This window comes from Syngnathus leptorhynchus, chromosome 9, assembly GCF_054491065.1.
Source record: "Syngnathus leptorhynchus isolate UIUO chromosome 9, UIUO_Slep, whole genome shotgun sequence".
In the NCBI taxonomy this organism is placed as follows: domain Eukaryota; kingdom Metazoa; phylum Chordata; class Actinopteri; order Syngnathiformes; family Syngnathidae; genus Syngnathus; species Syngnathus leptorhynchus.
Genome location: NC_141203.1, coordinates 12906805 through 12927721, shown reverse-complemented (window position 1 = coordinate 12927721; position 20917 = coordinate 12906805). Strand labels below are relative to the sequence as shown.

Below are 20917 nucleotides of genomic sequence, written 5' to 3'. Positions count from 1 at the left end.
CATGACCGATCCATAATAAATACAACATTTATACCCATTTTGAACCAGAGTATATATGATAGACGATATTAGAAAAAAAAAAATCCCTCTTAAAATAACTGGCCAGTTTGTTGAGGGACAAGCAAGCTTCATGTCAAAGCTTTCTGAGCACATCTTCAGCCCACACGTTGCATGTCAGGTCTAATGAGTCTCTCAGGGACACCAAAGCCTCCTTTTGAAAAATGGCTCGCCTGACTCCATTTGAATGCAACGCCATTTGGACAACTTGTACTGTTGCGTACTGTACGCTTACTATTGCGCGATGACCTCAGAAGCCGTTCGGAACGCTCCAATTTGCGGAAGCGTAAATGGCTTCAAAAGCTTTATAGTTTGATCATGTATGGCACCCCCCCAAACAAAAACAACAAATTACCATCTTGGTGTTTGAATCGGTGGGAGATCAAAACATTGGTTGGCTTCTCCACCCCCAAGTTAAAAAACTCCACAGGCTGTTTGCCAAATTTGTGAATCCTGAAGATTTGATGCTTGAGGCCAGTTCCGTAGATGTAATCTTCAAACAAATCGATTCTATAAGGTTGGGAGATGCCTGCAAATACAGCAATCAACTTCTAAGACAACAGAAACAAAACCCAAAAAAATCTCGACTTGCTTTGGGAAAGTGAAACATTTGATGGCAGGAATTACCATGTCTCTCATTGATCGTCATCAACGGGTCGGAACCATCCAATCTCACGCTGCCAATCTGCGAAAGCTCCGGATCAGCCCAGTACAAACGTTGATTGAAATAATCGATGGCCAACCCTGCGGGGACGAGGAAACAAAGACTTTTATTTACCGTCCAAACTCCACAGAGATCTGGCTGGAAGTGGTCTGGCGTCTAGAGAAGCCAAGGTCAGCGCAGGCCATCTGAAATGTTTCTACCCTTTGCCTTGTTTTGCTTTCAACAATCAATGGTCCAGTGTGGAAAGAACCGAGTAGATCTCAGCGCTTTGTGCGGCGTACTTTGGATAGTCGTGTTTAAGACTGCTTACGTTACAATTCCAAACCAATTAATCACTTTTACTTCCCGCGCGGTGTTTGACTAGATAACTGAGAGCCAGCTCGGGTGTTTTAAATAGGTTTGGCGCAGATGATGAATTCCTCGCTCTGTAAACACAACAGAATGTTGCCGCTTGAATTAAAGGAGGCCAAAGCAGATGCTCAAAACTAGTTCAGCACCGTTTCCCCATTAAAAAAAACAACAACAGCGACTTCAGTAAGATTCATTTGTATCGACTTCCTTAGCTTTAGAACCACCTCGCGTCATTTCCAAAACGTTAGCGGAATTTCATATATTGATATCATACGATGCACACCGACAACTTGCCAAAGCATGTTATGTAACTGGATGGGAAATACCTACCGGTTGGTCTCCTGAGGTTCTTCTCCAGAAGCACTCTGCGTAAAGAACCGTCCATGGCGGATTCTTCGATATGAGAGTGGTCGCCTACTACGGTCCAGTACATCATCCTGCGCGACAGAGCAACATTTTCTGACCGCATTCATCACCAGCGCCCCAGATTCTCTACATGATTACACCCCCGACTTCTGTCGGAGAACATCAAAGGGGGCTCGTTCAAGCTAGGACCGCCCCTGGACGTAGAGAAGGTATTAATTGTAGCTGAGCTGCGGCTCGCCTCAACTCATTCTAATGAGATCTGATCCATCGGCTGGCTGCGCATTTGCTTTGCTGTTTTGATTCAATGTCAGCCATCTCATTATATTGTATATTTGAATGCGGCAGGCAGCTATGGTATAACAAGCCAGTGTACAGTACATTACCTGCTCAGCCTCTAATGGCCAACATACACAATTAGAGCCCAGCTGGTTAATACTGCAAAGCTTTAGAAATATCAGATCATTAAACACTCGAAATGTACACTGGAAATGAGCAGACGTGCTGCTGAAGATTATACATGTACCTGTGAGTTTTTGGCTGCGAGCTGTGGCCGACAACAGCGCCGTTTTTTTTATTGTTCTACCGGGTTTCAAACATTTCTCAAGACAGGCTGTTGTTTTTGTTTATTTTTTATAAACAACACTTTAGATTTCAAGTGTACATGACATTTGTGGTTGCTGATGGTATCATCATCATGATGGTCTGACAGAAAAAGTACTGTATATTTGGTAGATAATCGTCCTAAAAGTCATACAGCCCCACTTACCCTCGAACGGGGTTGACAGCGATGGCGTACGGCTCTCCGGCGATGTCGGTAATTAAGCGTGTGCAATTTGGTCCCTTGAGTTGTCCGACATTTATGGAATAGCGTAATTTGGTCCAGTGCGCCGTGTAATAGCTGAACCAGTGCATCCGTGAGTGATCGGTCCAGTAGATATTCCCGGTGATCCAGTCGGCGGAAATGTCTCGGGGTCGTCGAAAGTCGGGACACTGGAAACAAACGAGTAAAACACAAAGTCAGTGCGTGATGGGAAAATGTGCATTCATTTCCATCATGTTTAATGTAGCTGAAGGTAAGCAAAATATTACCATTCGACAAAACTACAATGCAAATATCCATTTCAATGAAAGCCTCATTCATAGATACTCACAATATTTCGGATGTTTGCCTTAGTTTGACTTCTTTCCGTACTTTCTTTGTAAAATATTCCGCCGGGGTTGAATTGGGTAGCCCAGATAAATTTATGGTGGTGAAACAAAGCATCCATCCCAATAATGCGAGCATTGTCCTCAATTTGTGCCAGCACTTTGTGTCCATGGCTCTGGTTAAATGGATACGCAAAACTTCGGATTTCAGTGTCGTTAGCTATGTAGAGCACTCGATCTTCTGGTCCTGCCCGCAGAGTGGAGAAAAGAAAACCAAACAGAATTAGCTCGGTTCAATTTGACAAAAAAACAGCCATGCGGGTCATCGGAAGAAAACAGCGATTGTCTTCTATGAAAGTTTCCCAGCGTCGTACCTTTTGCGATGCAATTTCCTTCAATCTCCTTATAATTTCGGTCACATGTGCACTTGAATGATCCTTTGGTATTTGTGCAGTAGTGTGGACACGTATCAAACTGCAGACACTCGTTTGTCTCTGGAAATAACGACAAGACGGCATATTTGAGAATGAATATCGATTTATACATCTTTGGCGGTATTAGTTGTGACGGCATCAGCAAAGGTCAACGGAAACGTCGCTGTTCCGACAGCTTGGTGACTTCGCTTTAACAGAATGAAACCATTTTTCCGTACATGTGACGATAAGATTTATTCTCATGCGGCAATGCAGCTCAACTGGAGTGGCCATCCATTTGTGGATGGGGCATCAAAAAAGATTCATCAACTACCGTCACACTGGCCTGACTTCTGGTTCCTCTTGAAGCCCGCTTTGCACTGGCATACGGCGTTTACGTTGGTCTGGTTGCAGATGGCGTCCTCTCCGCACGGATTTGTTTTCTTGCCGCAGACATCGCCGCTGGAGACTACAAATACAAACGCAGCCTTTTTTGATGACGCACCCCATCCTTTGCATCTCAGACACCTGCTGCGCTTTGATATGTAAAAGCCAAAAGGACAACGTGGTCTTTCACATCACCACGTTAGCATAAAAAAAAAAAAACATCACAGCCGTAACCGGGAGATGGGCCCGCCTCCTGAAGACCTCACAACGTGGTTTCCGTGGGCGTTCTACTCACGGGCTTTGCAGTCCTGCTCATCGGAACCGCCGTCGCCGCAGTCGTTGAAGAGGTCGCACTGCAGCTGGATGGAGACGCAGCGTCGGTTGCTGCAGGTGAACTCGGTCTTCCCGCAAGGTCGAGGTCTTCCGGCCGCCACTTCTGTTACCCAGACGAGAAGATCGCAAGACGACTTTTCAAAAAAAGCTTGATGCACTTTGGGCGAGGGAGATCAGGAGGGAATGGAATGGAGGGGATTAAAAAAGGAAGGAAATGAAGTGATAGCATGATGGGACCGAGGTGAGATTGAAAAGATGGATGGAGGGAAGAGGCGTACAATGGAGGGAGGTAATGGAGTGAAGTGAGAGATTGATGGCCAGATCAATGGAATTAGAGAGGGAGATAAGGGGGAGAGAGGGAGAGGATGAAAGAGTGAAATATGAATGAAGCCATTTGTCCCGTTCACTCGGGCCTGCTCGGCGCCATCACTCAAATCAGTGTGGCGCTGCAGGAACGCGTCCGGATGTCGTAAAAAGAAACGAAGACGCAGCAGTTATCGTCCCGGCGACCTGCGGAAACCCGCCGCCTTCTGCATCGAAAATATAATCAACCCTTGAAGGAGCAGGTATTTCAATACAAAGGGTGCAGCAACTTATGCAGAGAGACAATCGAAATATACTAAGCGGCATCGGTATTTTTTTTTATCCTTTGTGATAAAACAATATTATCACTGCAGCTTACTGTGACGGTCTATGCGCATATTCGTACATCTGATTCTGTATTATAGTGCCCCCCGGTTGCCAAGAGAAAAAAAATCGGTAAAAAAAAGAAGTGTTTTCGGAAGCTAGAACATTTCTAATCATTTCAGAGTGAACAGATGATTTGAGGAAAGATTGCTTTGAGTCTCAGCCAGAGTTGTTTGTCACAGACAGTCTTTGCTATCAACGTGAACATTCATACAAGCACACCACGAGACCTTTGTAAGTTAATAAAATGGATGGAAGATGTCCTCACCGCACTCCTCTTCGTCCGAACTGTCGCCGCAGTCGTCCACTTTATTACAGACTTGGTCAGCACGCAGGCAAACATGATTATTTCTGCAGCGGAATGGCCGCGTAGGAGGGCAGGCAAGTTTTTCTGCAGATGAAACGAGATCAAAAGAAAATGGTAAGGGACCAAAAAATTACCCCGCGCATTTAAATATCTACCGCGTCGGCGGGGGTAGCGGCTCATAAATATCTTAAAACAAAGACAGCTTGATTGTCTTTAAAGCAAAGCACAGTTGAGGCGGCGGACCCACCGCACATGTCCGCGTCTTCGTCAGAGTTGTCGCCGCAGTCGTCCTTGCCGTCGCACACCCATGTGTGAAGTTTGCACAAGGTGTTATTGCAAATGAATTCATCAGCCCGGCAAAAGAAAGCACCTACGGTCACACAAAGAAATGAAACACTCCCCCACACATTTTCAACGTTAGCTCTCGATGAAAAGTCTATTCAAGCGGACAAAAGGTGTTACTCTGATCCATTTCTCTCCGCCTCCATCTGATTTCAAATCTTTTGTACTTGCATGGGGTAATACTTGTGCGGTTCTTATAAGTCCGACTAAGCCCGCTATCATGTTCAGGTAAGCAGAGCTGCGTTGAATTTTGCTCCATGCAAAGATTAGCGGCCTAGCGGGATTTGGGCAGAACGTGAAGACTACCCGGAACTGCGGGCCTGCCGTATAGCTCATATATACATAATTTGATTTTTGAACATGTTTATTTCATGAAATATGAATTGATAATTAAATAATCAATTATTTCTATTATATTTCTATGATTATTACCATTTTTTAAAATTATTATTTATTTATTTATTTTTAAATTTAATTAATGATTTCCTCCAATCTCTGAATCTGAGACCAGCATCGCACGTACCCGGGCTGCAGTTTTCCTCATCACTGTGATCCATGCAGTCCATCACGCCATCGCAACGCCAGCGTCGAGGGATACAGTGCGCTCGGTTCAGGCACAGAAACTCATCTTCTCTGCACTCTTTGACGCAGCCAATCTGTCATGACGCATTGCAAACACGCACCTTTAGCCACAAAGATTCAGAGGCCTCTCCGGCGACGTAAAGGTGAACCGACCTCATCCGAGCCGTCCAGGCAGTTGTCGTGGCCGTCGCAGCGCAGGCTGGCTGACACGCAGCCGCCGCTGTCGCACACGTACTCGTTCACTGAACACGAAGGGGCCACTGCGGAAACATCAGCATGATCGTAAATGAAATCGAAATAAACCCTCGTACGCCAAAGGAGCCAAATAAAACCTCGCGAGCATACAAGATATCGTTGACTTTGCATGTATATGGCTTTAAAAGGCGGAGCTTGGCCTGGTGAGTAACTTGGGTGTCAAAGGTGGTTGGAATGACTTTCAGTTGTTGTAGACATGCTGTTGCGGTACAATTTGTAGCGCACTTTGATCTTTTTTAAATATGCAACGATGAGAAACTTTAAATATCCTGTGCCTCGAAAAGACTTTTTCCCTTCTGGTTTGCCGGTTGCAGCGGAAATTCTAATCCCATGTTGACTTGTATTTAATCTTGTTTTAGCTGAATTTAAGTAGAGATAAACCAGAAAACATATAACCCAAATAATACCGCTATCATTTCTCACCAGACTTTTATATTCCAAACCTGTCCCAATGTGGCATGGATGAGAAAATCATCCCAAAGCTGAATGATAAAAAATGAAAACATTTTTCTACCCTGCTGGAGGATTTCTTTTCCCCAGAAAGTCAAGAAAATATCAAGGAATGTTGTGTTGATTATATCGTGTACCTGTTCCATGGCAGCTTCTCTCATCCTCTCCCATCTTGCAGTCTTCTTGGCCATCACACAGCCACTTTTTGGAGATGCAGAGGTTGTTATGACAGCGAAATTGGTCATCGGCGCAGTGTGCCTCGCAGCCTTTCTGTGAGCCAAAGTATGAGCAGGAATAGGAAAAAAAAATAATCAAACACGCGGTGGCAAAACGCTGCTAACAAGGGTACTCGTCCAAAACAAATGTGCAGACTGTGTACATAGCATAATATTATGGCAATCACGATTTTTTACAAACACCCACGCAAAAACAAAAATGGCAGCGCAATATGTTACACTTGAGCTGATGCCCACAAAAGTAAAAACACAGTTCATCATCCAGGTTTGAAAATAGCGAGTGGGTGAAGAGCCACTCGTGCTTTGTACCGCGCATCCACTTGCAACGAGAACCTTTGGAGCTCATTTGCGGCGCTTTAGCATATGCGTCTTTTCAGCCCGGGCTCAAGGATCCAAAAATGGGCTGGGAGTTTAACGCCGTTTAACCGTGGTGACCTTCAAAGCGGCCATTGGGGCTTGAAAAACGGGCTCCTAAGGCACACTGGGAGCTGGAATATGCAGTGCAAATGTTTACATAAAGGCTAATATCCAAACTGGATTAACTAAGAGTGATGAATAATTGCACGTGTTTGCCCCTGAATTATGTACTGCATCATTACTATTGATGATTCCACTTAGATGAGGCACCACTTGTACCATTGATGTTTAGTACTCAACATATCTTAAAGGAAATTAGAGCCAATGGGATTTAGTATCCTGGAAAAAAATTGGACTGGTTTCTTAAGTGTACGATGCAATTGAATATAATCCACCTTTTTTTAATTATTGTCAGATATTTATGTTGATGTCTTTCCAGGGTGTTTCAAGGTCAAACAAAAACTTGCCTCATCGGAATTATCCAAACAGTCGTAATCGCCGTCGCAGCGGAATCGGGAGGATATGCAGTCTCCGTTGGCGCAGGCAAAGTCTTTATGGTTACAGGTGACGGGCGCTGGCAAGAAAAGAATAAATTACATCTTAAAAACAAAAGTAAAAGCAATGCAATCATGTAAATCAGATTTGCAGAAAGCATCTCCCCGATATTAGCCAAATGTTTGTGTTCACAGCCTTGTGCTAATGCCTTGAAAAACAACAACAAGAAGGACGCAATTGGAGATAATGAGACTCATTTTGTACGGCTGATACGGGATAAGAGCGGAGGCTGCTGGCAAAGCTGATCACCATGTAAATGCATTCAATTCTGCTTCTGCAATCGACGGGGGCAAAACTCTCGGAAGCCAAAACGCGTGTTGCTGCCATTTAGTGTGTCCCAAAGGACCATATTAGGACGCAGCTAAACAGCTGCATCAGATCCACTCTCTGGGCTCTCCCCCTCATTATTCTGGGCCCTGTGTGTGTATTGTACACGCATATGCACGTCGCTACTAAATTCACAGTTTATAATCTTTTTTTTTTTTTAAAAAAGCAATATTTTTGCTTCCTTACGTTTTATTTATGAGCCAGCCGGTTTAATACGGTACAATCAAATGTACCAGCAGTGTGGATTGAGCAGTTACAGTAGGAAGAATAAGCAACTTATAAAGACATACACAAATATTTTATTTTAGGGGTGTCAAAGTAATTTTTGTCGCGGGCCGCATCGTAGTCATAGTTTCTGTCGGAGGACCATTATGTCAACCCGAATAAATGTACAAACGACTCATATTATAAACAGTATAAGCTACAAAACAAACTTGTTTTCAAATTAGACTAGCTCAAATATTTGAAAAAGATGATTTTTAGGACAATTTGCAATTTTAGTAATGACATGAATTTGATGCACAATTTGTCCGCGGGCCACATAAAATGATGTGGTGGGCCGTATCTGGCCCCCGGGCCTTGACTTTGACACCTGTGTTTTAAATGGATCTTAATATTGTTTTAATCAAGTGGATTACTCAGTCTTTGAACAGTTTTGAATGATAAATATCCACAATCCAGTGATGCCTTGGTTTACGACGGGATTCGGTTCCTACGGCAACCGAGTAACGTGAGCAATCATTTATGAGTAACGGATGACTGAAACTTTTGCACGATTGACTTGATAGCGCCACAGGGGTATGCTTTTGAAGGGCGGGCTCCCGTTTTGGCGTGTTGCTGACAAACCCAAGTGACGGCAGGCGGATGAGTCGGGTTACTCACTGCAGTTCTGCTCATCTGAGTTGTCTCCGCAGTCGTTCTGGCTGTCACACCTCCAGTGGTCCGGGATGCAGTTGTTATTTTCGCAGCGGAATTCATGAGGTCCGCAGGTCTTTTCATCTTTTTCGTCAGGTGCAAACAAACACAAAGACAAAGACAAAAAAAAAAAAAGCAGCTTCAAAGAGCATGAATATTAATGCGGCGCTTGCGATCATATTTTGTGGGTGTAATGGTGGTATCCTGCGGGTTTTCGCCTCAGTAAGTTTGACACAGAGTTCAAAACGCAGTCTGTTCACCAGAGGCGAACACACCAGAAGATGAAATACCCCAGTGCACCCTTATAACACCCCCCCCCCTTCAAAAAAAAATAAATACAACCTGCTTCAAAAGAGATTCAGGAAGATTTTTTTGCAGCATAACAATGTTGAATCATTCACAGTTAGCAGCCGAGCGAGGCCAACAAAAGTGAGGAAATAAAAGACAACCTGCTCTTTTTATCTTTGACCCTTTGGCCATAATCCAGTTTCCTGTTCCACTCCTGAAAAACTTACATAATCAGTTTCTTTTTCGGTTTTACTGGATATCGCATGTGGCCAACCGAGGTGAGTAGTAACGGGCAACCTTTGAGTGTCTGAAGATAAACTTTTGTTTGAAAAGTATTCCAATGCAAATTTCAAAGTCAGCTGAACAACTCGAGAGGTTTCATCGCAGTTCGTTGGCAGCCGTGCGTGCACATAACGTGCGATCTGTAGCTCGAGACTGATACGTCTTGGTAAACCGTCTGGAGGTCTGAGACGAGAGGCGAGCCGAGTGTAAAATTGATTCCGCTTAAATCACGTTTCCCCCCAACCCCGGCGGCTCGAAGGGAGGAAAGTGCAATGTTGTGATTTATGCTTAAGTGGATTTGCACAACTCACCGCAATTAGCCTCGTCTGACCCGTCGGCGCAGTCGGGGTCCTCATCGCAGACCCACAGCTTGGAGATGCAGTGCATGGAGGCCTTGCACTGGAACTGCTCGGACGAGCACGTGCTCTCGGCTGCGCAGCAGAATGCAAGTGTTTTATCAAATACATTTGGAATATTAGCACATGTTGATATTGGCTGCTGCAGTCTTAATTGCAACACAGCATTCAAAACCACATCCGGTCTTTGGAAGGGGTGAAGTCATTACTTTCCTCCTAATTGCAGCATTTTCTTTTTCCTATCCATCTATTCTTTTTTTTTTTCTTTTTCTCCTTCCGAACGCCTTTCCATTCTCAGTCGCCCCCGCCGTCACCCCTATCGCAATCACACGCAAGATAAACGTAGCAAAAGGAAAGACGTGGAGACAAAGAGGTCTCGATGTATTCAAAGAGCGCCTCTCCAAAATGCTTTAAATCCGTTTCAATTATTCAGGGGGGGGAAAGAAAAAGCGGGACCTGAAATTTTTATTTCATCGTGAACTTACGGCAGTCGGTCTCGTCTTCTCCGTCGCCGCAGTCGTCTTGACCGTTGCAGCGCAGATTGAGAGGAATGCATTTCTGTCTCCTGTTGCACTTGAACTGGCCTGAGAGGCAAATGTATGTCTCTGAAAGAAAACATCAACCGTATTAATAGCCAGCCGTCCATTTTCTTTGTCAGTCGAGCATAACTGGAGTCGATTAGCTGACTCATCTTGAGCGATGCTTTATTTCTATTTCTGAGGGGACACAATGTACAGACTAGTCCTCCCAAAAAGAATATATATATGGAATATTTTTGTGCAGAGGGAGTTTCAACTCCAGCAACGGACTTGGTCACTCTCACACTATCAACCGAGAGGATAGAAAAGACATTTCCTTCGACTTCCGATTTGGTTCTTTCCGTCGGGGAGTCGTTGTTTCATTTGTCACCATCACAAAAGTGTTACTTTCATGCGTGGCACTCTTGTGGTCCTAATCAGCTTTGTAAAAAAAATAATAATAATTGAATAAGTGCAGGGAAAAGCTCAGAGTGACTGAACTGAATGAATTTGTCCTCTTTGATGTCCTCACTCACTCACTCACTCACTCACTCACTCACTCACTCACTCACTCACTCACTCACTCACTCACTCACTCACTCACTCACTCACTCACTCACTTCACTTCACTTCACTTCACTTCACTCACTTCACTCACTCACTCACTCACTCACTCACTCACTCACTCACTCACTCACTCACTCACTCACTCACTCACCGCAATTGGCTTCATCCGAGTTGTCGCCGCAGTCATTCTCTCCATCGCAGATGAAAGGAGGAAGGGCGCAGAGACCGGTGCCGCACTGAAAACGTCCTGGCTGGCATTTGAATTCCGCTGTTGTCATAGCAATAGAAACTCCATGCTGTCAAATGGCCTCGCAAATGATGTAAACTCAACAAAAGTGTACGAAAATCACTTTTAGTGGCTCTGTGTTAAGAATGTTGTGTTTGTGGCCTATTTGCGGTAATTCCGATTTTTGGAACCAAATGTACTCACGGCAATCGGCAGGTTCATCCGAGCCATCCCCGCAATCATCCACCGTGTCGCATTTCCACCAGAACGGGATGCACTCATCCGTCCCGCAGCGAAACTGTTGGCACAAAGCGAAGAATATGCGCCAAGTCGACACGAATCCTCCATTTTAGCTTCAGCTGTCTTCAAAGCCAAGACACAAATCAATACTCAAGCATCGCACGGGGTCGGCGGTGCGTGTCAGTGAAATGAAGACTGGCAAAGGTTTGCCTTTGGGGGAAGTTGTGATGAAGACGGGAAAGGAACGTCATCATTGCTGACCTGACTGGACGTGCAGTTGGAGAGGCAGCTCTTGTTGTCAGCAGCGAGGTAGAAATTACTTGGGCAGGCGCATTGGTGTCCCCCGCCGGGGGAGAGCAGACACAAGTGGCTGCAACCTCCGTTTGCAATCTGACACTGGTGCTTGGCCACTGCGTAGAGGCGCGACGATTGTGAGGCGTGACACTCGAGGCAAAACCTCTCAAGGAGACCGTCGGTGCCAAATGGACTTTCTACCTTCAGGCTGGCGCAGAGAGTGGTAGACCTTGATGGATTTGATGGCTTGCCAAGAGTTGAGGAGCTCCAGCCCTTGAGCGCCGCTCGTCTTGTGAACTCGCCGCAGTGATTTGGATTTGCCGTCCGTCCAGTAGATGAAGTCCTCGAACAAGGTCAACGCCATTACGCCTTGGATGTGATCGTAGGACACTGGCGAGGGACAGATGGTAAACATCTTGCTATTCTCAGAGACAAAAATGTTCCTCTTTCCTATAAGTACCTTTGTGTCTCTGCAAGCCTTCCATATTGGCAAACAGGATATGGTTGTCGTCCGCCCAATAGAGCCTCTTGTTGGTATAATCGATAGCGAGAGCGGTGGGGCTATAGATCTCCTTGTCCACGATTACCCTTTGCTCGCGGCCGTCCATACCGATGCGGCCGATGAGCGGCGGTTCGCAACAGTCTACCCAGAACACATACCTAGTCAGTAGAACACGAGAGTTCAGATCCTGATCCGCTTAAAAACAACGACACCACCACACAGGAATTGCCGCCACGAGAAGAAATCTAGACCAAAAAAATAGAGATGATCGCACGTACCCGGTTTGCGGGTCCAACACGAGATCGGTGGGGTTCTTGAGGCCTGAGTTGATCAGCACGGTTGGATAGAGACCGTTGGCTTTGGACACCTCCAGCGTTTTCTTCTCGGCATCACACCAATAAAGATTCTTTCCGATCCAGTCCACCGCCAAGGCGCTGGGAACCGCCGTTTTGTGTACGATCTGAAATACAAAATATAGGAATAGTCAGTTTCAGCGCCGCGTCTGCTTGAACAAATAAAAAACCAAAAGTACCAGCACGTCAAACTTGCTCTACTTGTGTTAGAGTCGAATTGCAAAAGATTCATTTTAAACAAGGCGTCCAAATGAAGTAAGAGTGAAAAAGGCCCACAGCAGAAGCAATTTGTTTGTTGACTTTCAGCATAATGAAGCATTTTCATTCAAAACTAGTTTTGGAGCGAGCGCACCATTAACAGTGAGGAGAGAAAATCAATACTTTCAAGGCAGCAATTTCTTCTCTGTCACTCTTCCGTGTTTCTGATGTCTCTGTGACCTGCCGTTGCTGGCAACATTTGTCTTTTCCTGTCCCTTTATTCTCCCATTTGTTTATTTCTTTTTAGTATTCTACGCATGCTATCGGAAGAGCCGGTAGGCGGGGAAAGTGCAAAAATGAAAACAGCCACAAGATGAAATCAATGAAGGGGAGCTTGGTGATAAATGCCAGACTGCAGCCACTAAATGCGGTTAGGAAATACACATAAAGGCAAGATGCATCTTTTTGTAGATCACAGGGCCACTTATACACATCTTACAGCTATCAACCATCTGTTATTCCAAACATGAATCGCTGTGTGCGGCGCATCAATGAGAAACTACAGACGCGGTGCTCCAAACATTTCTGCCGTGGCACAGCGGATATAAATAAAGAAGAATAGAAATAATCAACTCCTGATTGATTCAGAAAGTATTGTGGCTGTGGACTGAGAAACTAACAAGGCGATCTTACAAAAGTCATGTCGTCATTTCAGCTGTGTTTAAGTCCAGTATATGAGCAAATGTAAAAAAAATTATAATAATAAAATACAATATTAATATAATATAATATGATATTCAACTTTAGAAAAAAATCCACCGGGTGCGCTGGAAATGTGCTAGGGGCTAAAAGGACAATCCCCCCTCGTGCAATTATCAAACACTTAGAGCCAATTGTTATCTGGCACCAGTCAGTCATTGTAACGCAAAGCATCAGCAGCCATTCCATCTGCGGAAACGTAAATTTTCTGCTTTAAGCAGATATGCCTGGGGACAAGGGAGGAGTAGAAAGATGGAAGCGTTGGCAAGCTCCGCTTTGTGAGTGAATTAGCTCAAAAGTGATGGAAGATATTCAACGGATGCAAAAAAAAAAAAAAAAGAAGAAATGTGCAAGTATGTGGGAGTGCCATCGATATCCCAATAAATCTGTCCAGCTGGCAGATCTAGCAGATGCCGTGAACACAGCACTCTGTCTGCCATTAAACAACATGATGCGCTTTGAGGCGTTCTCTCTCGTCATTACCAAGAAAATATATGGTCTTGGCAAACCATTAGGCTCTCACCCAAGAAGCCAATTTAAACCGCAAAATCAAAACACCAACATGTCCTTCATTGCGCCGAATCTTCAAAAAAGGCCTCAGGCGGCACAAAGACCATATTTGTCAAATAAACTTTCTGCTCCAAACTTCACAATCATGACTTTATCCAGAATTTTACTTGGTGAATTTGAATGTGTCAAGGTGAGTTTGTTCATCGTTACGGAGAAGGCACATCATGAACAACCACAACTTATTTGATGAAACTTGGAAAACGTGGCGTAAACAGAAACTAATGATTAGGCCGATACGTTTCTTTCAAACGGCAGATACTTGAATTGAGATGAAGAATGAACACTGATGAGCAGCTTGCAGAGCAAACTTATCAATTCAATTTATCTCTTCATTATTCAGATACACTTGCATTGCGACGAGACCTATCGCCTTGTCGTACCCGTGTCACGCTTAGAAGTATAAAAGGTTATTTTCATTAACGTATTTGAGAAACTTCAATTCAGACACTTTATGCTCTTGCGCAATCGCCGTTCAAAACATAATCCCGTCGACCTAATATTAATGTGGAGTGCGGTAGTTGACGCCTAGCCAATGACTTTGATAAAACACGTTCTTAGAAATGAGTCAGAGGTATGTTTGCTACTTTTCATATTTTTCCATTCAACACTGCTGCAAATATGGTCATTATTATTCATTATAATTATTAGATTGATAATATTATATTATTATAATAATGATATGTTATTATAAATTATTATTATAAATATTATAATATGTTATATCATATATATAATTATCTAAAATATCAGATCGATTGACAAAAAGAGCCGAGTGGACAATTACCTTAAGGTCGCTGCCATTGAGTCGCATCCTGTTGATTTTCCTCCCACTGGGCCGGGTCGAGTCCACCCAATAGATGAATTCCTTCTTGTAGTCAAAGTCGATATGTATGATGTTGTTAAGGCCCTGACAATCACACAAAGAAAAAATAACAACATATATCATTAGATTTTGATGATGTCACATTTAATGATGGGTGTTGGAATAGCACGTTGGGTCCAATCAATGCGGCAATGCGAGTCTCACGCTTCTATCCGCCTCACAGGACCTCATTGTCACTCAGACGAGCACTCTGAAAAACACTCCCCCCTCCCCCCCTCCTTCTGTCTCACTCGGATGCTGCCTTGAAAAGGTGTCAGATAATCCGGCAGGTGAAATGAGACATCTTCATCAGATCATCAACACCTTCCCAGACAGGCGCCAAAGTGCCCCTCGGGAGCGTCGCACTACTCCGAATATCATCTGTTGAGATTAAATCAGCATGCGCCTTTTTCATCAGCACGCTCAGATCTACATTTTTGACTGTCCCTGTGGAAAGTATGGAAAGCTTCCGGCAAAGTTAACGACAAGTTTATCATCAAGTCGTGTTCCAAAAAAGCATTCCCGGTTTTACACACCAAAAAAGCAAACCTTCAATGTTTTCATCAAATGACATGACGCAGACATGCTAGGTTTGTTTTTGGTCTTCAGCATGACCCAAATATTGAAAGATTTCTCGGAAATCAAGGGTTTTAAAATATTTGTTACCGTGGCACGAAACGGTACATGGTAGCTAACGTCGCAAGGCCAAAGGTCATTTTCCTTACCTGTTTCAAGATGGTGTAATTGGAGCCATCGACACTCAGCTTCCGAATCTCGTGGTGGTCGGCCATGATGAGAAAAGGCTCTTCGGCTGCAAAGGGGAACGCATGCAAATGGCCGCTCTGTCGACACTTGAATTGTGATCACAGAAAAATGAAACGCTGAATCTACGCCAACCTGAAGCGGCTTTGCAAATGTCCGGGTTGCGCTGGAGGGCTTCGTAGCCGTCCACGCACAAGCATTTGTAGGAGCCGTAGGTATTGATGCAACGCTGGCTGCAGGGGAGGCTGCTGGTGCATTCGTCCACATCCACGCAAGTCCTGCCGTCGTCCTTCAAGTGGAAGCCGGGCCAGCATTTGCACTGATCAGAGAACCAGAAGGTCCATTTGAGAGACACCACATGACCAAGAATGCCTTCAAAATGCTGGTCTCAGCTACTGTTGTGCATATTGGTTGGCTAGTCTCCAGTCTACTGCTGAGACCACAAATGTTGGAAATCAAGGTCCACATCGATGTGCTCCTTATCCAGTTGTGACCCCGTCACGGCAGGAAAGCGCAAGTTTATTGCGCTTTCAGCTTCTTTTCAGACACAGCAAGTGGCATCTTGGGCATCCAGCGGAGAAGGAGACAAATCCAGGGCTGAAGGCATAAACATTCACAGTGTGACAGCAACCATGGCCGAGGCTACGCCGGATGCGGCCTTGACCCGGATTCCACCCTGACATCGCACACCAGGAATAGGCAGTGAGCGCACGCACTTGTTGGCATCTGATTAAAGCGTCCTTGAGAGATTCAAGGTGATCGTAAAAGTCAACGTATGCACGGCTCTCACGCTTTTACCAGCTCGGGACGGATTTAGCAGCAGCCGTGAAACGTTCCACCATCCACCTTGAGAAGACGCTCGGCCGGCATCTTAGAATTTGAAGTCGGTCAAAATGAATTAGTGGAGTCGACGAACAAAACGGGATTATTTTTCTTCGCTCCAAACACGATTCCCACAATAAGACAAAAGCGACAATGGAGCAATGATTTCATGGCTCTGCTAGAAGACAGAAGAACCTTGAAGCATCCAGTCAGATTGCGCTGAGTCATCCTTTTTTGGATTGTAGCCCCGAGGGCAGGGATGGGCAATTTAAATGATGGAGGGGGCCCCCATTTTTCATCGACACTCCAAGAGGGACCTCGTAGGAACTTCCTAACCAGCTGTTTGACAAATATGACATTTTAAAGATTCGCACCCACTGAAGGTCCGTTTTTAGCGGGCTCTTACCTTGTAGCCAACAGCGAGATCCTGGCAGTCCTGCGTGCAGCGGCTCACTCGTCGATTCAAGCACTCGTTGACGTTGCAGTTTCTCTCATCCGACTGGTCGCCGCAGTCGTCTCTCCCGTCGCAGAGATTGCCCTCGGAAATACAGCGTCCGTTGGAGCACATGAAAAAGGAGCCGTTGCACAAACTTCCTGAAAAGACGGAGACGTGCATAAAGCAAAGTCGCTGGGGTATTTTTTTTTTGGGGGGGTCCTGATGTAGGACCTTGAACCGTTTGGTTTCAGTCACAGGCGCTTTTGTTCCAATGGCGTGTCCTCATCACTGCCGGCAAGTCTATTCCAAAGCGTCCAGCTGGGAGTCAAACGGCACTCTTACCTGCGGCCAGACATTTGAGGTTGAGAGGCAGTTCGTCCGAGCGGTCGGGACAGTCGGCGTAGCCGTCGCACTCCCACTGCGCGCTGAGAAGACAGCGGCCGTCCCCGCAGCGAAATTCTTCCGATCCGCACGAGCGGTACACTGCACAAAGATGGACACACGCATTTTCTGCAAGCTGCACACTGACAAGCCAGTTTAACGGCCGACTCAATTCTGCTATAAGAGCCCGGCTAATCGTTTAACAGTGGTGGAAAGTCTTTTTTTTTTTTTTTTTGCACAAAAACGAAGGAAATCAAGAGTGGTGGAAAGTTAGTCACAAAATAAACAAATAACGCATATTGTCTTATGCCCAAAAAAAAATCTCATTCCAGATTGTGCCTTTCATTTAATCAGCAATAATTCTCCGTATCATTTTAATCATTTCTAAAGATTGTATGAGGTGTTTTGGCATTTTTGACTTGCACCATCATTTTCCTACTGTCATTCGCAGCCCCGAGCTGTCATTAGGCTATCCTATTAAAAATTGGAATGAAAGAGAAGAAGTCGAACGCATGCAAATGAGGTCATCAGCATAAACGGCAGATGAATATTCAGAGCAAAAGGGCGCCAAACTTGCCGCATTCCGCAGATTCGTCGGATCCGTCGCCGCAGTCGTCGTCGTGGTCGCAGACAAATCGCTGGGGGATGCAAGCTTTGTTGTGGCAGTGAAAGGAGCTGTCGTCACACGTGTTGTTGGGTGCTGAAAAGCACCACGACACAAAGTCAGAGTCTTAAATGAAACAAGAATCATTTTTTGTGAAAATGCTGAGTGGGCAATCGCAGCAATGTAAATGAGCTGCAAAAAGATTTCAAGGTTGGCAACATTATTGCCGACAAACAAAGTGCACAGCTCAAGAAGATTTATTTTTCTCCCCTCCATAATGGCTTCCAAGCTTTTTACATAAATATCAAGGGAAAGGAAGGTAATGGACAGAAAACGATATCCTCGCAAAGCTTCCATTGACATCGATCAGGAGTGTAATCATCATGCGGCCGCCAGGGTAATAATTTTGAAATGCTACGTTAGCATTTGAATATTATTTTCTTCGTACATAATAACAGTGTTTTGTGATTTCTGGATGATCTGACTCACCAAACGGTTTGATAAAAAAAAAACGCCTAACTGCAGCAGTGACCTGGTCAACTTTGATAGGACAGCAAGTTTTGAGTTTACCACAGCCAGCTGCAGAAAGTTCATCGCTCCCATCAGGGCAGTCTCTCTCGCCATCACAGAGCCAGCGTTTCGGAACACAAGCATATGATCCCGGGCAGCTGAACAGGCCTGGAGCGCATGTCACTGAGCCTGACGGGGGAAAAAAAACAAAAGCCGTAACAATTTGGATTGATAGTCAAGGTATAATTGCATTCATGAAAATATAATACAATCAACTGTAATTTTTGAAGCCACAAAAACATTGTCAAGGAAGAAGCAGATGGCCACAAAGGAGAGAAAACAGGCTGGATATTTTCAAAGGCCCTTGGCAAATATCGATTGGACCATTGACTGATATCTACTCCCATATAAAACTGTAAACAAATTGCTTATTTCAAATCCAAGCTTACTTGGAAAAAGTTGGCTGTGATTAAAACTCGCACAGCTCTAGTCCGTGATGTAAATATTTCCTGATGAACGGTAATCTGCTCATCTGCTTTTCATGACTCGCACGCGTCTTCATCCCCCGAAGTAACTGTGCCTCATGGACCTCCGTTAAAAATCTATTTATGACCACCTGAGTCATCAGAGACGCCCGCAGTCTCCTTATAATCTTCTCATTAGGATTGCTTTATTTTGGTACATTGTTGTTTTTTTTTTTTTTTTTTGCTCTGCTTGACGAAACAGAAGGCGTTGCGTCCCGTCACGCAGTCGGCACGACCTTTCCTGTCGACAACATAACGGGCATTTACCGCATATTTGCACGCTCTCATCGAGGCCGTCGTCGCAGTCGTTCTCGCCGTCGCACAGCCATTGTTTGGCGATGCATTTATTCTTGGAGCAGGCAAACTGGTTCCACAAGCATGACGAGTCTGCAGAGCCAAGAAAAAAAAATAAAAAATCAATGGGCACATTGGGGACAAATTGCCACACAGACTTGAAAGGGCTGAGGGTATTTATTTTTTATCAACCGAAAAACGCCCGGTTTGAATTTTCCTTGCCGTTAAGCACCGCTCAGATAACACAAAAGAAAAGAATACATGGAACGAGAAAGCAAACTTAGTTACCACCGTGCTTATATTATTCACATTCAAATATTTCCCGTAATGACACTTCAGGGTCACACACGGAAAGCAAGAAATTGTTTCCGCGGCAGCATAACAACACACTTCAACATCAAGCGATTTTCGATTGATGGATTTATATGTATGACCTGGGGGAGATTTCCATACAATTATTTGTATAATCATGACCCCACTAGCTTGTCTGTGTCTTTGCATGGTTAGCATAATGCTACGTGTAGTTATCCCTCCTCCTGAGGCAAAAATCTGTGCTTGTTTTTTGGACCGAAACAATCATCGGTACCCTGCGGGTAGGTCACACTCATCCACTGGCGTTTTTAGCCTTTTATATGTACTTTTTTTTTTAATTGTCGTCTATGATTAAATGTGGCCATACAGCTCGGCTGGTGAAAGTAAGCTAATGATGATGGCCTCTATGCAACACGCTTTTAAATATCAAGGCTCGGAGGAATTGATTATCCGGGGTAATTTCCTTTCATCTATTTGGTAAGAAGCAGCCGCTGCTGATGGGAAACAGTTAGAGGTTAATGGAAAGGCATGGTGACTAGCCATGATGATGTGGAAATGCACATATTGTCATGATGTGCGTTGAGTGCGCGGCTGTCTGTAAGTCACTATGCGTTCCCCGCTCCCCCGGGAGTCGTTCAATGTCGGCTTTCTCTCCGTTGCCGGCTCTGACGAGCGAGGAAAAGAAGGATGCGCGTTGCAGGTCAGATGATGGCAAAAAAAAAAAGATGGCTATGGATTCTGCTCGTGAAGCTTCTCGTGCATTTACCTTGCCGTCAGACTTCGAAGATGTAAGATAACGCTTAGAAGAATGTTAAATGGCTAAAAGCGGAAAGTGCGATTATGCAGACTCGCTGTACGTGAAGGCAAATTTGCACTTCAAGTGCATTACAAAATAGCAGGCCTGACACATGTTAAATGTATCAAAGCCACTGTATTCTTTTCTTTCTCACACCAAGCGCTAAAGCATATTCTCCTCAGCTGAGTGACAAATGATTATTTTATCCAAGAGGATGTAGAATTGGAAATTATTTGAAATGCGATGACATTTTCTGGAAACCTTTTTTTTTGCTTTTCCAGCCAGATTAACGGCATCTGGAGCTTTTTATATGATAATTAACGCAGCCGAACGGGACTATTGTCTACTTGTCCTGAAATGCTATTCAGAACGTTGGAATAATTCATATCTATTCGGCAAATATGAAGCGCGGGGGCTGTCATTATTTCACACTGGCAGCAAATGAGGAAATGGAAAAGCTCGTGTGTAATGCACCCCTGCGACAATAATTTAAACAACATATCAGATAACTCAAAGACAAATGAATGCCAAGCCAGAACTGCTTTCCGCTGCCTAGCGACGGAAATGTGAACAAAGGCGCCGCTCAGACAGAGAAGACAAACCAGGCAAGGGTTTGTAATATCCTTAGCAAATACAACCGCCTTTGGTATTAGTCTTCTCGGAATGACCATTGATGGAATCGCAGAAAAACAAGGCTGGATTTGGGACACATGAATCAATTTGACGAATAA

The 20917-nt window shown here is 44.6% G+C and overlaps 1 protein-coding gene across 2 annotated transcripts in view; it reads right to left on the bottom strand.

Annotated features, from left to right (window-relative positions):
• Positions 1-20917, bottom strand: part of lrp1bb (low density lipoprotein receptor-related protein 1Bb) — a 132248-nt gene that overhangs the window by 9261 nt on the left and 102070 nt on the right. For both annotated transcript variants that reach the window (XM_085920507.1, XM_085920506.1), the window contains exons 51-81: positions 19052-19171; positions 18321-18449; positions 17724-17846; positions 17108-17248; positions 16736-16923; positions 15643-15826; positions 15471-15556; positions 14668-14790; positions 12282-12463; positions 11962-12161; positions 11703-11891; positions 11469-11617; positions 11172-11265; positions 10893-11009; positions 10142-10261; positions 9612-9731; positions 8698-8814; positions 7401-7507; positions 6478-6610; positions 5789-5895; positions 5577-5709; positions 4959-5081; positions 4673-4795; positions 3680-3820; positions 3332-3466; positions 2959-3078; positions 2590-2831; positions 2205-2428; positions 1403-1509; positions 685-801; positions 413-586 (exon numbers count right to left, since the gene is read on the bottom strand). In XM_085920507.1, coding sequence (XP_085776633.1) covers positions 413-586; positions 685-801; positions 1403-1509; positions 2205-2428; positions 2590-2831; positions 2959-3078; positions 3332-3466; positions 3680-3820; positions 4673-4795; positions 4959-5081; positions 5577-5709; positions 5789-5895; positions 6478-6610; positions 7401-7507; positions 8698-8814; positions 9612-9731; positions 10142-10261; positions 10893-11009; positions 11172-11265; positions 11469-11617; positions 11703-11891; positions 11962-12161; positions 12282-12463; positions 14668-14790; positions 15471-15556; positions 15643-15826; positions 16736-16923; positions 17108-17248; positions 17724-17846; positions 18321-18449; positions 19052-19171 — 4368 coding nt within the window. The remainder of the gene's footprint in view (positions 1-412; positions 587-684; positions 802-1402; positions 1510-2204; positions 2429-2589; positions 2832-2958; positions 3079-3331; positions 3467-3679; positions 3821-4672; positions 4796-4958; positions 5082-5576; positions 5710-5788; positions 5896-6477; positions 6611-7400; positions 7508-8697; positions 8815-9611; positions 9732-10141; positions 10262-10892; positions 11010-11171; positions 11266-11468; positions 11618-11702; positions 11892-11961; positions 12162-12281; positions 12464-14667; positions 14791-15470; positions 15557-15642; positions 15827-16735; positions 16924-17107; positions 17249-17723; positions 17847-18320; positions 18450-19051; positions 19172-20917) is intronic.